This window comes from Nansenia antarctica (assembly GCF_963989245.1).
Source record: "Nansenia antarctica genome assembly, chromosome: 1".
In the NCBI taxonomy this organism is placed as follows: domain Eukaryota; kingdom Metazoa; phylum Chordata; class Actinopteri; order Argentiniformes; family Microstomatidae; genus Nansenia; species Nansenia antarctica.
In genome coordinates this window covers 2,702,222-2,722,221 of record NC_137674.1, presented here as the reverse complement: position 1 = coordinate 2,722,221, position 20,000 = coordinate 2,702,222, and the positions used below count along the sequence as shown (strand labels likewise).

At 46.9% G+C, this 20,000-nt stretch overlaps 1 protein-coding gene across 1 annotated transcript in view; it reads right to left on the bottom strand.

The window, feature by feature from the left end:
* Window positions 1-20,000, bottom strand: part of cdh23 (cadherin-related 23) — a gene marked incomplete at both ends in the record, with an annotated part of 172,785 nt that overhangs the window by 108,491 nt on the left and 44,294 nt on the right. The window contains 3 exon segments of the mRNA XM_080549318.1: window positions 18,041-18,133; window positions 18,401-18,448; window positions 18,974-19,116. Of these exon segments, the coding sequence (XP_080405444.1) occupies window positions 18,041-18,133; window positions 18,401-18,448; window positions 18,974-19,116 (284 nt within the window).

Here is a 20,000-nt window from a genome sequence, read left to right as displayed (position 1 = left end):
GATATGTTATTGCTCATATATATTTATTTTAATCATGTTATTTTACCAACTGTTAAGACAACAATATAGTAAGCTAGTTACTTGAGCTAGCTAAAGATATTGGCCCCTCAAATAATTTTACGTGTTGTAATTATGTTACAATATTTCTGTCGAACTCCGTAAGTGAAGGTAAGCAACGTAGGGTGCGTTCGTAAAATCGCTCTGAGAGCGCCAGAGCGCACACTGGGTGCAACGTCATAAAGGGACCAGTGTAGTGCCGAGAGACGGGAGTCGGAGGCGGCGTATCAAATGTCACAGCTAGACGTTTATTAACAGACATGAACAAGTTGCTACCACACACTTAAAACAGGAACTAAAACTGAGTACCACCCACTTAACCCTCCGTACGGAACAATACTCCCAACTATTAGTTCCGGGGGTGAATTATGTTAACCCACCACACAAGCCCCCCCAGAATTCACCCATAGTCAAAATCCCTGTGTCGGGGAGGGACGACGATCCGACCCCGGCGGGTGCGGGACGCAGGGGCATCCGGGGCAGGGGCAGGGGCAGGGCCAGCCGGGGCCGGGGCAGGGGGAACCGGGACAGGGGCAGGGGCAGCTGAAGGCACCGCGACCGGGGGCGGGGGGTGGGGCATGGGGGGGCGGCCACGGCGTGGGGGCTGAGCCAGTTCCAATGGCCGGGAAACGTCCACGTGAGCGGACTTGATCCTATCAATGGAGACCGTCTCGTGTCTACCACCAACGTCCACCACCAGGGTCTTGTCCCCGTGTTGTAGGACCTTGAACGGGCCATCGTAAGGGGGTCGTAGGGGGCCGCGGTGGGCGTCGTGGCGAATGAAGACAAAGTCTGACGAGCGCAGCTCGGTGGGGACCCGGAAAGCAGGGGTACCGTGCTGTGAAGTGGGGACGGGTGCGAACACCTCAGCGGCTTCCAGTAGGGAGGAGCGCTGCCTGGCTGCAGACCAGGGGACAGTGGCATCCGGGATGAAATCCCCGGGGACTCGTAGGGTTTGGCCGTACACGAGTTCGGCAGACGAGGACTGCAAGTCCTCTTTGGGGGCACATCTGAGGCCAAGCATGACCCACGGAAGTTTGTCCACCCAGTTGCCGTCCGTCAAACTCGCGCGTAGGGCCGCCTTCATTGAGCGGTGGAACCGCTCGCACAAACCGTTAGCCTGGGGGTGATAGGCAGTAGTGCGGTGCAGCTTTACCCCCAAACCACTAGCTACAGCGTTCCACAGTTCCGAGGTAAACTGCGAGCCACGGTCAGAGGACAGGTCAGACGGGGTCCCAAAGCGCGCGACCCACGTGCCGATGAACGCACGGGCCACGTCGGAAGACGCCGTCGAGGAGAGGGGAACGGCTTCGGGCCAGCGGGTCGTCCTGTCCACCATGGTGAAAAGGTAGGTGAAGCCGTGAGAGGCGGGCAGTGGTCCCACAAGGTCGACGTTGACGTGGTCGAACCTCCTCTCAGGAACAGTGAAGGGCTCAAAAGGGGCTCTGGTATGGCGGTGTACTTTGGCGCGTTGACAGGCCACGCACGTGTCGACCCAGCCCCTTACCTCCTTCTTGAGTCCCTGCCATACGAACTTCTCAGAAACCAATTTTACGGATGGTTTCCTGCCGGGTTGGGAGAGGTTGTGTACAGCCTCAAAAACGGGCCGGCGCCAGTTCACAGGGACTAGCGGCCGCGGCTGGCCCGTAGAGAAGTCGCACAGCAGTTTTGCGCCTGAGTCACCGACTGCGACATCCTCCAAGCGTAGTCCTGTGTCCGCGTTCTTGAGGGTCTGGACCCCGTGATCGGAGGCCTGGTCCGCACTCATGCGGAGGTAGTCGAGACCCAGTTGAACGGCCCCGACGACCACTCTGGAGAGACAGTCCGCGACCACGTTGGACTTGCCAGCGATGTGTTGGATGTCTGTGGTGTACTCAGATATGTACGAGAGCTGGCGCTGCTGGCGGGCAGACCAAGGCTCGGCCACCTTGGACATGGAGAACGTGAGGGGTTTGTGATCCACGAACGCCGTGAACTCACGGCCTTCCAGCAGGAACCGGAAGTGGCGGACTGCCAAAAAGAGGCCAAGGAGCTCCCTGTCGAACGCGCTGTATTTGCGCTCTCTGGGCGTCAATAGACGGCTGAAAAAGGCGAGCGGCTGCCAGGCGCCTGCGACCCATTGTTCGTGCACCGCGCCGACGGCGTAGTCGGACGCATCGGTGGTGATGGCAATAGGGGCCTTGGGTGACGGGTGGGCCAACATGGCGGCCTGGCTTAGGGCGGTCTTGGTGGCAATGAAGGCGGCTTCCCTCTCGGCCGTCCAGTCGATGGCCTGGTTGGGGGATTTGTCCTTCATAGCCTCGTACAGCGGGTGCATGGTGTGGGCTGCACGGTGGATGAACCGGTGATAAAAAGTCACCATTCCGAGAAACTCTCGGAGTGCTCGAGCTGTGTGTGGGCGGGGGAAGGCGGAAACGGCCTCCACCTTCGATGGGAGGGGGGCGGCCCCATCTTTGTTGATGAGATGCCCAAGGAATCGGATGGAGGGTAACCCGAACAGACACTTCGCCGGGTTAATGATCAGGCCATGTTGGCTGAGCCTCGTGAAGAGGTCTCGGAGATGTGCCAGATGCTCTTCCACCGAGGAGCTGGCAACGAGGATGTCGTCCAAATAGACGAATAGGAATGGCATTTCCCTGAGCGTCGAATCCATTAGCCGCTGAAAGGACTGGGCCGCATTCTTAAGTCCAAACGGCATGCGTAGGAATTCGAATAGCCCGAACGGCGTGATCACCGCCGTTTTGGGAATGTCTGAAGGGTGCACGGAGACTTGGTGGTAGCCACGCACTAGGTCCACCTTTGAGAAAACCAGCTTACCCGCCAGATGCGCAGAGAAGTCCTGAATGTGGGGGACTGGGTAGCGGTCGGGTGTCGTAGCGTCGTTGAGGCGGCGGTAGTCGCCACACGGTCGCCATCCGCCGTCTGGTTTCGGCACGATGTGTAGCGGTGAGGCCCATGGGCTGTCTGAGCGGCGGATGATACCAAGGCGCTCCATGTTGGCGAACTCAGACTTAGCGACTGCTAGCCTGTCGGGGTTGAGCCGCCGGGCCCTAGCGTAGATGGGGGCGCCCTTGGTCTCTATGTGGTGCTCCACCCCATGCTTGGTAGTGGTGGCGGAAAACCAGGTAATTTGATTGGACAAGAGGCATTCCATGAGTGCTGATCAGACTTCCAGGGCGAATTTACGAACGCAGCTAGCGAACAGAAGACGCAAAAAAATAAATAATCGTCAGATCAGATATATAAATGGGTTATTTTGGTAAACTGGACACATTTTGGGAATATATGTGGTTACTTTCTCGCCTGAAAACATATTAAAACTTAATAAAATGACATGTTAACACTTGTAAAGCCAAAATTACATATTTTAGCTAATGGAGGTTTAAAATGGAGGTTTAAATTCGCCGCTCCCGGCGAAATGCATTCTGGGAGGCAGTATGCGTACTGTGTAAATGGTCGGCTGGTTTTCGCATACTTATTATGAATTTAGTAGGCAGTATGCAGTATATACTCATTGAGTATGCTAGTATGCAGTATGCTAGTATACCATTCCGAACACAGCCTTTGCCTTTGAGTGTCTCCCCACCACAATACCTCAATCTCTAATACATTCCTCCATCTCTCTATCCAGCCCACCCTCCCTCCCCCTCCCTGCACCCTACATCTCATTAGTGTGATGAACAGGAGAAGTATCCACAGATGTCGTAACTATAACTAACTAACTACAGTGGGGGACATAAGTATTGAACAGTAAATGTATTTCCAATCAAATTAAATTTGCACCAGACTTTGGTATTAACTCAAACAATCCAATCAAACTAAACATTAAAGTCCATATGTAAATAAAGTTGTGTGTAATAAAGTGGAATGAACACACTAAGAAAAGGCAGCACACCACAGCAAGGAAAGGCAAGGAACCAGCTGAAAACCATAACTTATTTGACTTATTTCCCCCACCGTATTGTTGTGACAATGACACATCAGATCAGTCACGTGACACAGATGGGAGGTGAGTACATCCTGAATTCAGTGTAGGGTTCCTGGTCTGTCTCTTTCTCTCTCTGTAACCATTTTTTTTGCCACTATTGTACCTCTCTCATGGCCTGTTTGGAGCAAAACTGACTGGCAGTGGTGGACTCAGGCTGTTTGAAGGGCAGGGGCGAAAAGAAAAAAAGGGCACCTACTGCACAACATGGGACCCCATCTTCTTCTTCTTTCGTGTAACGTCAGAGGTCCAACTCGGTGTCGACTGATGGACCCCATCAGTGCACATGGTCAAGTTTAGACCATTGGAAGGGCAGCCAATAGGGCACATCCTCTAATTTTGCCACTCAAAATGGCACTTTAGTGCAACGTTTTTCAACTGTGGGGGCACATGGTCTAGTTTAGACCATTGGAGGGGCACCAATAGGGCACATCCTCACATTTTTGCCACTCAAAAGGGAGAGATGTTTTTCAACCGTGGGGGCACCAGGAGGGGCGGTCGCCCCCCCTGCCCCCCCCCCTGAGTCCGCCAGTGCTGACTGGTACACATAAATAAGAATAAACAGCTGCTGGCGAGCTACTAAAAGAAACAGGAGAAGAGGAAACAAATGTCCCCTGACACTTCACAGTTCCCTAAAAGGACTCGCAACCACGATTTTCCACACAGGCCCAGTGTGAGGTTATCACCACTGACATGGTTACAGAGAGTTACAGATGTTTTCAGACACAGGTACACTCCCTCCCCAACTCCCCTCCAATAACCACGCCTCAAATGTTTTATCTTCCTCTCCCCTCTCTTCTTCTCTCCTTTAACCCACCTTTCTACAAGTCAGGTCCCGGGGGGGGAAAGAGGGGATAGAGAGAAAAGGGCAGTGGGGGAGGCCGAGAGCACGACTCAATTATACATCAAAGGATGTATGGCAGGAACACAAGGGACAGAGAGTGGGATGGGAGGAAGGGAAGGAGGGGACGGGCGGAAGAGAGGAGGGGACAGGAGTACTGTGTTGTTAAGTTGGTGTACTGAAACTGTAAGTGGCGATAGCCGTGCAGTACTCATGCTAACACACCAGCTCAGTGGCCTTGCGCTTAGAGTGTCCGCCCTGAGATTGGGAGGTTGTGAGTTCGATCCCCGGCTGAGTCATACCAAAGACTATAAAAATGTACATTTACATTTACATTGTTGGCATTTAGCAGACGCCTTATTCCAAAGCGACTTACAATCAATACTAAGCAAGTGAATCATCAATCCACCAGTCGTAGCAGGAAGAGTAATCCAGCTCAGGCCCGGGGCCATTGATAGAAGAAAAAACCTTCTTCTATCACCTTCTTCTTCTAAATGGTACCTGATGCCTCCCTGCTTGGCACTCAAAGATTGGATTGGGGGGGGTAAGACCTGCGACATACCAGTGTCATGTCCAGGGGGTGTACTTGTACATCAAGCCGCCTCACGCTACGGAAACAGGAGATAGGCTCTTGCCCCCTAAGGGCCATTAGGCTGGAGAACCATCGGTTCTCAAGGCTACTTTCTTTACTCATGCTAACCACTGGGATATGGCACCATGCAGTGGATAGAAGCTGGGTCTTCTGGTTTGAACACCAAATGGTATAATGTCGAAAAGACACAGCCACTAAACACCTGATTGACTGGAATGCACATTTTTCTGAGCATTTGCTACAGACATTTGTCAAATATCGGTTTTAATTGAAAGCTTAAACATCTGTTCCTCACTTTAATTGGGTTGAGCTATTTTTTAAGTGTTTGTCAAGTCTGACACCAGATTGAGCTGACATTCACAATATCTATTGCTCTGCTGATGACGATGGTGACGATGGCATACATTCTGAGATGCTATGCTTGGACATCACTGTAGTGGGCAGAAATTCACTATCATCAAGACACCTAATTTCTACAAGAAGAATACGCTTGGAAGTGGATTTGGGTGGCCAGTAGGGGGCGCTCCTCACTCCTCCCTCCGGCCTAGGGAACCCCAAAGCCACAGGAAACTGAACGGGGAACTGCTTTTGTAGAGAATGCCGTCCTTGGGTGACGAGTTGACTTGAGTTCATCTTAATGCAAGGATAATAGTTATTGTAATAATGTAAAATGTAATTTGGGATATCTTTGTTTTTGTAGGGTCTCTGATTTGCATAGGAATCAATTACACACTGTGTAGATTAGGATGTCACTACCAACTCAGCAAATGTTATAGTTTTCTCTTGATCCTGACAAACTCTTCAGTCTCTGCCAGTGACAAGCATACCCATAACTTGATGCAGCTCCACTCTTCTTCACACGAGAGATGGTGCAGAAACTGCATTGCATGTGCTCGGTTGTTTTTGGCCACTTGGTTATAGACCAATGTTGTAGTCTGAGATGTGTGGCTGAGATGATGTTGTCCCATCGACTGTGCTTTTTCCTCTCCACCATTCAACTGTAGATTTGTGTAAGTCTCCCCAGGCCTCAGGGTCACATTCCTGAGCAGTTTTGTTCCTCTCCATTTGCTAAATGTATAATGACAACCTAGCCTCCTACTTGACTTACTGTACGAGCTACTAACATAGCTAGACACACAGCTATTAGCTGTTAGACACAGGCATAATAGCGATTTCTTTTGTTATGCTTTGTTAAGAAAAGGTCTAGAACACATTGAAATGACATTAAACGAAGATAATACGATGGTTATTATCATCATTTTGTAAATCTTTATTAATGAAGAAAACCATGACATGTGTGGAGGTCTCTTCCTGCTTATTCCTGTTTTCACTATCGGGACGATGATTCGCAAGGCATTCTGGGATCTCTTTGGAGTCTGGTCCTTAAACATCTCTGTTTGGAGGGCTATGTAGCCCGCTGTGTGTACCATCTACTGTAGCAGGCTACATGATTATGATGTATATAATACTGATATGAGATAATTAAATGTTTGAATACATTACTGAGTCCAAGCTTGTACCCCCCAGAACCCAGAGTGCTTGCTGGAGAGCAATACACACCCTTTGTGTCCTTGTGTGTGGCTATGCAGCGAGAGAATCACCACAGCCAATCAAGCAACAATACACAACATAGATTAGGTCACCATAAAGCCTACAGTAGAGACAGTAGAGACAGTAGAGACGGTAGAGACAGCAGAGACAGTACCCCATTATTCCGGGCCTGGTTGACATACAGTTTCTTCCGTGGTGTCTACGGTGTTTGAGACTGAGTTACATATACATCATATTGAGACATTCTACTATGGTCTACGTTTGCTACTACAATAGATGACAATGTTTGGTGTACTTTTATTGACTATCTACTGCCAAGGTCTAAGACTAGCGACATTCCACACACGCACGCACAAAGAAACTCACATCTGAGTGACAAATCGGACAATGGCTTGCATGTTAGCAAAATCTTGTCAGAATTCTGAATTTAGAGAGAAATAAAGGAAAGAGACAGGGGGAAGGCATGGTCTTGAAAGAAAGGAAGACGGGAACAGCAGGTTGATTTATTCAAAGAGTGAGGAGTGAGGTGAATCAAACTTTAATGGCTTTTGGGAGTGCAAGCCATCTCTCTTTTCAATCTTTCTTTCTTTTCTCTCCCTCCCTCCCTCTCTCCCTCCCTCCCCCACCCTCTCTCCCTCTCTCTCCCTCCCTCCCTCCCTCCCCCACCCTCTCTCCCCCTCTCTCTTCCCCTCTCTCCCTCCCTCTCTCCCCCCCTCTCTCCCCCCCCCTCTCTCTCTCCCCCTCCCTCTCTCTCCCTGCCTCCACTTATGGATGGTCACTCAGACCTCAAAGTCTGTGTCTCTGAAAGAGGAGTTTCCACCCAGACTACGGTGCACGCAAATCAAGGTGCTCTTCATGCTCAGTGGGATAAAGTGAACAACAGAAAGATATAGAGAGGAAGAGGGAGAGAGAGAGAGGGTGATTTACCTTCACGACTGGCAGCATAGGTGATGCAGAGAGTGTTTGGACAAACCTATGGACCGGAAACGATGAGTGGTAAACTATTCTACAGCCCAACGACGTACATTTTTGACATCCAACTTAAATATCCATTTGGTCTGAAAGGCTTATGTTGTGGATTTAATTGATTCTTAGTAGATTGAGAGATATAACTTATAAAGCACAAAGAGCTTAAATCAATTGACTCAAAAGAGGCCTTTTATTCAGCAAAGTTACACCAGCTCAGGGAAAAAGTAGCAGACAAAAAGCTCCTTCCTGTCAGAGGGGCAAGCACTTTATAGCGGTTTCCTGCCTGATGAAGTCACTACTCTTGCTTGACCAATCATAATCATCTGCTCCACAGTTCTTGGCACATCTCGTAAGGGAAGGGAAGGCCTTCCTTCAGTGCTAGATTCCCCAGCATGTAGAGAGACTTCAATTCTCAGTATAAAATTATCTCAAACTACAACACTTACTTGACGCCATGAAGTCAGTTCGAAATATGAAGTTGGGAGCCCATCCCATATGTCTGTGTGTCTGAGAAGCAGATGGCACAGCACACCCAGCCATGTAAACAAGCAGAGCATACAGTATGTCTATGAGGAAACAGGCAGCAAACCTACATCATAGAGTGGATCATATCAAGAGTTTTAATCAATATTGACAGAGACGTAGAAGCAGAGAGACCCTCAACATGTCAATACAAAATACAAATGACACAAAAAAAAGGAAATTTGGGCCAAAACTCATATGGCATACTTTTCTGTAGGTGAATCACATATTCACTCCTTTAACCATCCCCCCCTCTACTCTACTCTACTCTTTTCTCTCTCTCTCTCTCTTCTCTCTCTCTCTCTCTCTCTCTCTCTCTCTCTCTCTCTCTCTCTCTCTCCCTCTCTCTCTCCCTCTCTCTCTCTCTCTCTCTCTATCTATCCCTCCTTCCCTCTATCCGTGGCTCAGGGTCTTAGTGTCATCCAGGATCATCTTTACAGCCTTGCCTGTCACAGAGGCACTGCTCATTGACTGGTTCGATTTTCAGTACAGCCGAGACAGGAGAAACCCGTACTGTAATTGTGTTTGGGTAAATCCAAATGAGTTTGTTTGTTTGTTCGTATGTAAAGGAATGGTTGACGGTTGAGGAAGCGGGTTTCTTCGATTGAATCAGTTTTGATCAATACAATGCACACCTGTACTGCTGTACAATTGACTGTACCTGATTATTCCACATGTCGGTATTGGTCACAATCGGTATGTCGATTGTCAATTATAGTCTTGTACTCTATGTTTTTACTATAGACACTTAGCTTGACTGAGTGTCTATTTTATCTTTTGTAGATTGCACATTTATTACGTCTGTATGTCTGTATTTTGTATGTTCAGGACCCCAGGAAGACTAGAGGTACATCCGTGTGCTTCTAATGGGGATCCTTAAATAAAATAAAATCAAAACCTCCTGTTTTTTTAAAGTGTTGAGTCACATTGGGTTTGCAATGAAACAAAGGTACATGGCAGCATTGTTTATAATTTATTATCTAATTTTATTATAGCAACATGCCCAGGTTTATATAAGTCGATAATTTATTATGTCTAATACAACAGTGATTATTTGAGGGTACAATAACCTCTGTTAGAACACAACGTACAGTGTGTTAAAGATAAGTGATGCTTTCATAACGTTACAAAGAGAAAAAAAAAATAAAAGGACCGGAGCATATTCATCTGTTCCCTACCTTCCTGGTGCACAGAGCACATCAAATAAAAACACTGCCCTCTGTTGTGCTGCCAAATCCTACATCAAACTCCAAACAGCTCGTTCACAGAGATGATAGGAGCTCTCAAACACCCTTCGCTAAACCAATCTGACAGAGGAGAGTGTGTGTCCACGACCACAACCACAACCACACTCCCCTCACCTCACCTCACCTAGCAAACCTACCAGTATTGTCGCATTCCAAATTATCCTATATACAGTATTTCAACACCATTCCAACATCCATGTACTATTGTACTACCCTCCCCTCACCGACAGTATATGAATTGGTGGTCAATATACCGTGTCTATTAATGACCAAAACTAATGTTTTAAATGAGAAGTTATGGCTTATGGTCAAAATCCACAAAAGATAGGAAATTCTAAATGAGCACCATCCCCCATAAACTTCACCTATGCCCATTCAAGGTTTTCCAGCACACAGCTTTGATGCCTGCTATAGCGCTGTATGTGTGTATGTGTGTGTATGTGTATGTGTATGTGTATGTGTATGTGTGTGTGTGTATGTATGTATGTATGTATGTATGTATGTGTATGTGTATGTGTATGTGTGTGTGTGTGTGTGTATGTGTATGTGTATGTGTGTGTGTGTATGTATGTATGTGTATGTGTATGTGTATGTGTATGTGTATGTGTATGTGTGTGTGTGTATGTGTATGTGTGTGTGTGTGTGTGTATGTATGTATGTGTATGTGTATGTGTATGTGTATGTGTATGTGTATGTGTATGTGTATGTGTATGTGTATGTGTATGTGTGTGTGTGTGTATGTGTATGTGTATATGTGTATGTGTATGTGTATGTGTATGTGTGTGTGTGTGTGTGTGTGTGTGTGTATGTATGTGGGGTTTATTGTACTTCAACATGTGCACCACTGGGCAGGTTGCTTAGGATTCAGCAGACATTTACATTTTACATTTACATTTTTGGCATTTAGCAGACGCCTTATTCCAAAGCGACTTACAATCAATACATTTGAATACTACGCATGTGAATCAGCAATCCACCATTCGTTGCAGGAAGAGTACTCTAGCTCGGGCCCGGGGCCACTGATAGAAGGAAAAACCTTCTCCCTATCGCCTTCTACTAAAACCTTTTTTTATTTTTTATTATTATTTTTATTACTGGAGAAACTGAGAAACAGTACAAGGGGGGCAGTAGAAGTTCTTAGGGACACAGTAGAGGGGAAAGCGGGTGTCTTTAGGAGACGTAGTGGTGAGGGTCAGAAGATGTCTCAGGAGGAGCAGTTAAGGTGTAACCTGAAGAGATGGGTCTTCAGTCTACGACGGAAGATGGGTAGTGACTCTGCCGTTCTGACAGCCGTGGGGAGCTCATTCCAACAGACCAACATACACTACACTATAACAGTATCAGAACCGTGTGGTAGATTAAGACCTGTGCATAGGTGTGGTGATTACTAATGTGATGACCCTCTCTGACATGTCACCTGTAAGCTGAGGGTATAGCTACACAATGACGAAACGATGACAAAACGCAATTTCGGGGGTCGATCAGATCCGGAGCTGAGGGGATGGAGCTCTCTCTCTACGTGTAAACAGCACAACGATGACGACAAGGATGGGACGTGGCCGACCTGTCGTTGTCCAATGTTGTTCGCTCATTTTAATGTTTTGAGGGCGTTTCTTTGCCATGGGCTACGTCAAGAGTACTAGCCTGTTTGTAGCTGTATTACACCGAATAAGTCGGGAAACATTTTACACCCATTCTTGGGTATTCTCTTATGTTATGCATTGAGTTCGATAGCTAGATAACAGCTACCCAGTGTGATTACTTGTGCAAACGTTTGCGGGCGAGCTTCATTCAGGCACCGGGATGTGGTCCCTGGTGCCAGGTGCCTGTAGGTATCTCTGCATCCCCTCTTTGCCATCATCTCGGGGTCCAACCGCAGAGCGCTACGAAGGGTGGGTGCAGACAGCCGAGCACATGACTGGATGTAAGCTTCCCTCCATCCAGGATATATACGACTAACGATGTGTCAGCAAAGCCCGGAGGATCATCAAAGATCCCAGCCGCCCCCACCACAGCCTGTTAGATCCCAGCCGCCCCAACCAGTCTGTTTGAACCGATGCCGTCCAAAAGGCGAAGCCTCTACTGGAGCCTCGGGGCCAAAACTCAGAGGCTAACCAACAGCTACTTCCCCCAGGCGATCAGGCTTGTAAACAAGCCAACTGTAGACAATTGACTATCAAAATGTCAGTGCCTGAAAGTTACAACATGTGTGAAGTTAAAACACACACCCTAGAAGCTACATATAATGTGCAGGTTTTTATGTTTATTTTACAAACATCATTGGCAACAGACATACAGTTAAGGGGCAGAAGATGGGCACCGGCCCAATAGTAATTAGTGGTTTTCTGACAATATAGGTTTTGGGCTGTATATGGTATATGCTGTATATTGGGCAATAATTATCTACAAACTTATATCGGTATTGATGCAATGCTCTGGGACATTACCTGATGGGACCGCATCTTCATCGGTTGTGTAGAAATTGCTGTAGGTCTGACTAGATCATCTCTTAATTTTTTTAAGGTACCTGGTAAACGAAAAACAGCTGAACTAACTGTTACAGTAGTCAGGGGATGTGTAGACATTGGCACGGTGAGCAGACATGAACATCGGTGGCCAAACGGCTAGGATAATAACAAAGGCAATTTGTCATTCTAATGGTAGGCGCATAACAAAGCTATAACTAGCTGGTCGCCAAACATGGAGGCTACAGATATATAATAGGACAACCAGTTGAGGTCAGCTCTTGACCCACCCATGGGTGTCCCCGTCTGCAATGAGCAGAGAACCCGTCTACAGTACAGCGGCGGCCTAGCCCACCTCATCAGAGCTGTGGCAGAGGGACAGAGATACGGCTGATAGGAAATAGAGGAGGGATTTGCCCGTCTGTCTGACAGAATGGGGGAGAAAGTAAACAGATAAGCTCAAAGTTTGCTATCTATCATTGGCTTCTCTGCTTGTCTGTCTGCATGTTTGCCACTATATTGAATCCATCTCTATGCTGCATTAAAGAGGCCAGACTTTGCATGACTACACTATCTACTCTCCATCAGTAATGCTTTATCTGTGTGGAATTTCTACTGCTTCGCATATCTACTACCAGATAGGTAAATAATTGATGAATTGATGAGCAATGCGTAAGTAGAATGAGACGAGATCTAGTAAAACAACGAACTGCGTGTTTCATGGTAGCCTACTCTAAGTGGGATTAAAGGGAGAACGAGGGATGAGGACAAAGAGAAAGGGGAGAAAAAGAAAGACAGAGTGTGTGTGTGTGTGTGTGTGTGTGTGTGTGTGTGTGTTAATAATAATGAATAATAATGTTTTTATTTGCCATGCAATCAACGTGTCAATCAATCGTTGGATTTTTTTGCTCTAGGCACAGGGTCAGCCATAGTCAGCGCCCCTGGAGTAATTAGGGGTTAAGAGCCTTGCTCAAGGGCACATGCAGCTCTCTCCTGAGATGAAGATCGAGCCAGTGACCTTCCGGTTACCTGCTAACCGGCATCTCTAACCACTAGGTTACGGTACCGTCACCCCCACGTGTGTGTGTCATCACGCGTGTGTCTGGTGAGTAGCAGGACTTGGCACACAATGAGAGAACTCAGAAAAGTCATTAGCGGTGGCATTTGATGGTGGCGTGCCTCAATGACACAGAGACTAACTCACAGTGTGTGTGGGGGGGGGGAGAGAAAGACAGAAGAGATTGGGGGAGACATCAAGACTCCCTGGGGAATTTGGCTTTATTAAACACACGTTTAACTGATCAACACACACACAGCCACACACACACAGCCACACACACACACACACACACACACACAGCCACACACACACAGCCACACACACACAGCCACACACACACAGCCACACACAGCCACACACACACAGCCACACACACACAGCCACACACACACACACACACACACACACACACACACACACACACACACACACACACACTGCACACATTGTACTGCACTGCATGTATTTTTCTCATGATGTGACCAAAATGTGAACGCTTTCAATATGGAAGATACATATTGTGAACACAGTGACTACATTGTGGTATAGGCATTCTAGAACAACATTCTAGAATCCAAAAGGCTGAATGACAGCATAATTATATTCAATGTTTTGATACTAAAAAGTAGGCTGTTAGGGATTAATCCAAAACGTGAAGAAAAAAAACGTCCATTGGAATGAACGCGCCGTATTTCAACACTACAATTCTAATCAAACAGAAATTTGGCCGATGCCCATCTGTTGTTTTAGACGGGGGCCCCGGCTAATGTTTTAATTTGTGTTGATAGTCCCCCTATCTCTCTGTTTCACACGGCTCCTTGACTAGGCGCTGTAAATCTGGCTAGCTCATTAGCAGTGACAGAGGGAATGCTACAAGCCCACCTGCTCCCCTTCACCCCCTTTATGGCTCCACAAATTAAACCTGCAATTACACACACACACTCCCCGGCACCGCCCCCTGTCTGCAGCCCTGTCTCACATCTCACCGGTCTAACAGCTTCATCTGTCTGCAGCCCTGTCTCACATCTCACCTGTCTAACAGCTTCATCTGTCTGCAGCCCTGTCTCACATCTCACCTGTCTAACAGCTTCATCTGTCTGCAGCCCTGTCTCACATCTCACCGGTCTAACAGCTTCATCTGCTCACAGTGAGGCTGTGTACTCACTGCGTACATGTGATTATTATGTGAGTGATACCTGTGATTACAAGACAAAGTGATCGATACAATTATGACATTTGAATGTTCCGTAGATGTATGTGATATGAGAATGTTATGTCCATCTTACGAGTAATATTTGGACATTATTTTCATTATTCCGTGATGTTTTTTTTAAAAGTGTTTTTCAATGTACCTTTGATAAACCTCCACAGGATAGTAGCCAAATGGCTGATCAGTTTAATGCCGGTCGCTCGGAATGTAGGATGGTATCACACCGTTATCTCCGGTCCCAAATTATTGCCTGTGGAGAGGAGACGCACTTTATGAGTTGAATACTATTGTTATTTTACTGTTGGCCAGAAGGTCTCACCATTTTCTAAAAGCTGTTTGATGTTTTTCTGTAGAATTCCATTTGGTCTTGGGATGGCACACATGTGTTTGAGTCTGCTTACATGGCTGGTGGCTTTTGCACTATTGCCTCTGGTCAGATGCCGGACTGTGTTTCGTTGTCTTTGTACGTGTACTGTCAATGGCATCAAATTTGAATCTAATCTGCCCCGCGGTGGCGTAGCGGTCTAAGCACTAGCCACTAGTGCAAGCTGCCCACCGGGGACTGGGATCGAATCCATATTGAGCGGCCGCTCCAGAGGGCAGTATAGTACTATTTCCGGACAAGGATCCGTCGCGCAACAGCGCTCCCGGGCTGCCGGAATAACGGTGCTGGGCTCGAGGAGCCAGTCAGCTAGTCTGCCTGGCGATCTCCTCTGGGGCTGCCGGCCACGGTGTCGTGCGGCGGATCCTACGCAATAGGCAGGGGATAATTGGATGCTAGGTTGGGTTCAATTGGATACCAAATTGGGTGAAAAAGGGATAAAATCTGAAAAACAAATGTATTTATTTTTTTATTTTTTTAAATCTAATCTAATCTAATCTTATAATTCCTGCATTAGCTTCTCACTAACAATCGGGAGAGATCTGATGTACATATAGCATGTATAGCAGTAAATATCCCATAGTCAAACCGGTTATACGGTATGCATAGAGATTCCCGACTAACAGATATTTTAAGATTCTAGTAAAGAGCTCTCGCTGAGGCCACTGCTTTTAAGGGACTCTGGACTTTAAAGAGCTACCGTAGTCACGCAGGAAGAAAGCCAATCTATCTTCTTTACCTATCGGAGTGAATCTGATCAAACTAGTTTCACTATGTTGCCCTCCCTGGACCATCCGTTTCTCTTTCGAGACCTCTGTTCCAACATCCCTTTTTATTTCATATTCTTGTGTCTGTTAGTGGCTTCTCCCTTTCCTGTCTCTGCAATATATTCAATCTGATCGTGTCTTCTCGTGTCTAAGACTCTCTGTGTCTCTTTCCCCGCTCCCTATCCTTGGTCTCCTGCACACCTTCAGGTAGCAGGCTACATTCCATCTCCCTGTCCCATGTGTGTGTTTTCGTCGCAGTCAACTTCAGGTAGTAGTTCTCATAGTGCTGATGGTGCCGTACGCTGTGATTGGACGGTTACTGTGGCATGTCCGGTGAGTGACAGGTTGATTGAGTGATGTCGCAGCATGTTTGCTTTACCCCGCCAGAGGTTAACGGAGGTCAGAGAGGTAATGAGGCCATAAAAATGCGGGGGGGACAAATAATTGTGGAAGGAAGAGGAAGAGGATGAGGAAGAGGATGAGGATGAGGAAGAGGACGAGGATGAGGAAGCAGGAGCACCAGAAGGACACTCCTACTTTCCCCCTCGTCTCCCCAAGGCTGAAACAGTGAGCTCTGAGTTCACATCTTGTACGTGCAGTGTGCTGTGTGCCCATATCTAAGATGGATTCCTATATATCACAACTGGGATACCTGTGCTAGTTTTTAGTTTTGTGGGTTAGGGTTAGGGTTAGTAAAAATCTCTATCTAACAAAATCTCTATCTCTAACTATGAATGTGTTGCCCATATCTAAGATGGATCCTATATACCAAACTGGGGTACGTGTGCTAGTTTTAGTTTTGTAATCACAGGTTCACCTTGAGGTGAGTAAATGTGCTATGAATGTGCTGTACGTTAACAATTTAGATCTGCAAATTACAAGAGAGAAAGAGCAGAGTCATAACCTAAGACATGCTTCTTAATCCAACTAAAACACAATGTTAAGTGCTCTTGTTAAGTGGACCCTGGGGAGCCATCCCACAGTCTGCTGCCTTCCCATTGGCCTGTGAGAAGTCCGCCTGGTAGGCGTGGTGAACAGCACCAGCTAAACAGCGCCTATTTTCTCTCATTTATTTGCTTGACTTTATGGATTGAAGAGAGAAAACCCCAGTGGCTTTGAAGATTTGGTGAGGTCTGGGGGTAGAGTATGCACTCAATATAAACACAACAAGAGATGTGTGTGTGTGTGCGTGTTTGTGTGTGTGTGTGTGTGTGTGTGTGTTTGTGTGTGTGTGTTGTGTATGCCTCAGATAGATTTCAGTCCCTGTTTGAAGTCCTCCACTCCACTCCACCAGTTTACTTCATATCAAGGATTAGTTGAGAGGGCAAAGAGGAGGGAGGGAGAGAGAGAGAGAGAGAGGGTGATAGGAGTTGTTGAGTAAGGCAGGGAGGGTGGCGGACTGGGGGTGGGGGCACCCAAAGACAAGCTGTAGGGGGGGGTTGAAGACTGCACTCTGGGGAGTGTTTTTCTCTTTCGAAGGCAAGTACAATTTCATTAAATGTGAGAAAAAAGAGGATTCTCCAACCGGTAGTTATAACACTAGTCTATAGTTCTGTATGAAGCAGTTTGCAGAGTAACTCATTACTGTACTACTGCGTGCCTTATAAGGAAAGGACATTGATTCAAGGCCTCTCATTGACTGCAAGCCTTATCTTGCAGTACATAAATGTACATTTAAAAGGTAAATGTTGCCATTGCTCACATACTACACAACACAACACGAAACAGTCAAACTGAGCACAAATAAGAGTTTTTTTCTTTGTGTGGTTTAATATGACATTGTCATCTCCCATCCATACAACCGGCTCTGGTATACGATAACTTGCGCCTATCACAGGAGTTACAATGGGTTTAATTTAGAGCTGTCAAACGAACAATCAAGTTAATCGCATGGTTTGCTATGATTTATCAATTAATTCAATTTCAATTTCAACTAACCCTAACCCTAAACTAATTAAGAAAATAAACTATATTGGGTTAGAGTTTGGGTTAGAGTTAGTTTTAGATCTCATAATGAAAGGGAGAAAAGACAAAAACAATTGATCAGATAATCAGATATTTTACCCAGAGAATCACTGATCTCCAAATCATCTGCTGCAAGAAATAGGCTAACAGCTAGCATCTCCTTTGGTCAGGAGATCTCTGCGGGACCCAGTCAGATCCCAAGACTACAGGACTCTGAGAGCTCCAAACCACGGAGCACATCACCAGTTGCAGCCAGACCACCTGGCCGAACCAAGCGCAGTCGCGCTCGCCTGCGCCAACCACGGGAGGGACGTGATATGAAGATGGCCGGACACGATGAAGAAGGACTACGAGACGGCATCCTAGACCCTCGCATGGAATGGGATGAGGGTCAGTAGAGAGGGCCGTCGTAAACAGCGGACCTTACCTCCGCGATGTGCACCGTGTAAGGCTGTCCGTGGAAGGTGGGAGAGTTGTCGTTAACGTCTCCGATTTGGATGTTCACCGTGTCTTTGACCACCTGCAAAAGAACCAGAAGAACACCCCCCTGCTGTTTAGAAACGACACACTCTGACTGAGTGTGCTGCTGTGTGACCTGTGGGTTGAATGGCAGTGTCAGAGTTGAATGGCCCTAGAACAGTATGTGTGAGGCAGGTGTCAGAGTTAATACATCACGGTAGTTAGGTCTCTACGGGAACTGGGTTGTCAGGAGGTGTCAGGCTGTGATGTAACATGTCATAGTGTGGGTCAGGGTAGTTTTGATCACAGTGCAGGTTGTCTCTCTTACCGCTTGACTGTCACTCACGGAGAACTCCACCTGCATCTCTGACTTGGTCTGGAGAGGAGAAAGAAAACCATCAGCAGGCCCCTTCACAGGAGAGTTCAACGCAAGACAACAACACACCACAAGGAAACTACACTACACTATGCTTAACACTAGAACGGCCGTGTCTGTTTTACCTACTATTAGAGGTGCCTCGTGAGTCAAATGACCATAGTCTTTAGAATGGGAAGCTGCTACTTACACACAACGACCACTAGTTGGTGCGTCTTGTAAATTAGCCTGCCTCCTACACAGAAAAACTGCAAAATGGCTTTATGCTAGCTTATCCTGATGTGATTTTGAAAATGTAAGGATACTGGGTGGTAGAACGCACATATCTAGGAAAAGTCATGAAAGGAGGGTCCTGAAATTTAAATCGAGTGCAAAGATATAACTTTTTTGGTTTACTCACTTGGTCAAATGACCCCACCCAAGGCTGTTCTAGTGTTAAATCCAAACCTTCTCAATCTCCACTGTGTGTGTGTGTGTGTGTGTCTGTGTGCGTTTCTAAGTGTGAACGTCTCCATGTTTTCTCACCTCCCGGTCGAGAGGTTGTCGTAGCCATACCACGCCGGTGTCCCTCTCCACAGCGAAGTACCTCATGGCCTCCTCCCCCACCACCCCGTAGATGAGGGGCTCCCCGTCCGAGTCGTACGCCTTCAGGGTGGTCACCGACGTACCTGAGAGACAGGAAAGGACAGGGCGTCAGAAACAATTACCCAGTTAATAAACAGAACTGTGCCCTACAGCGTTTTTTAACGGCAATTCACGAGTGTGACAGTGTTAGACCGTGGTGAGTAACAGCATCTCACTGTGACTGAGAGGTGTTGTTCCATAACATTCACACAACTAGAAACATTCCAAAAAGCACACACACACACGCACGCGGACACACACACACACACACACATACATACACACACACTCACACACACACACACACACACACACACACACACACACATTTGAATACTTTATTTGGTTCCACAAATTATATTATACAAACAGGGAATCAAATATTTCGGGGCTAAGCAGCACTGAACACTTAAGGATACACATAACACCTCCTTCTCCACACGGCCAAGCTGCCAATAATAGCTGAGACAGAGCAAAATTTGGCAACCTGTTTGGCCTTTCTTTTAGTCATTGCAGCAATTCTCAGACCCCTCATGGTGCATTTATATACATGGCCCAGACTTCCAAATACAAGTATGCTGAATTTGCACTTGTACCCAAAGCTGGTTATCGTACCAAGTAGTGGTTGGTATTTGATATACTTGTCCTGGAAAGTCTGGTCCATGTACAGGTCAAAGGGGCAGCCTACTTCTACAATCAGCACCTCCTTGTGGCTGGTGTCAACAAAGACAACATCAGGTGTATTTGGGATGTTGGAAAAAACATCATTGGCAAAACCAAACCACTCTGGTAACACTCTGGCATGCTTGTACATAACTGCGCTAGATGGTAAGATGTTTTGTACTGTATCAGACACAATGTCCACAATACGGTCATGACGAGCTATGTACAGGTGTTTGTATGCATTACATCCATTTGTTATGTGTGC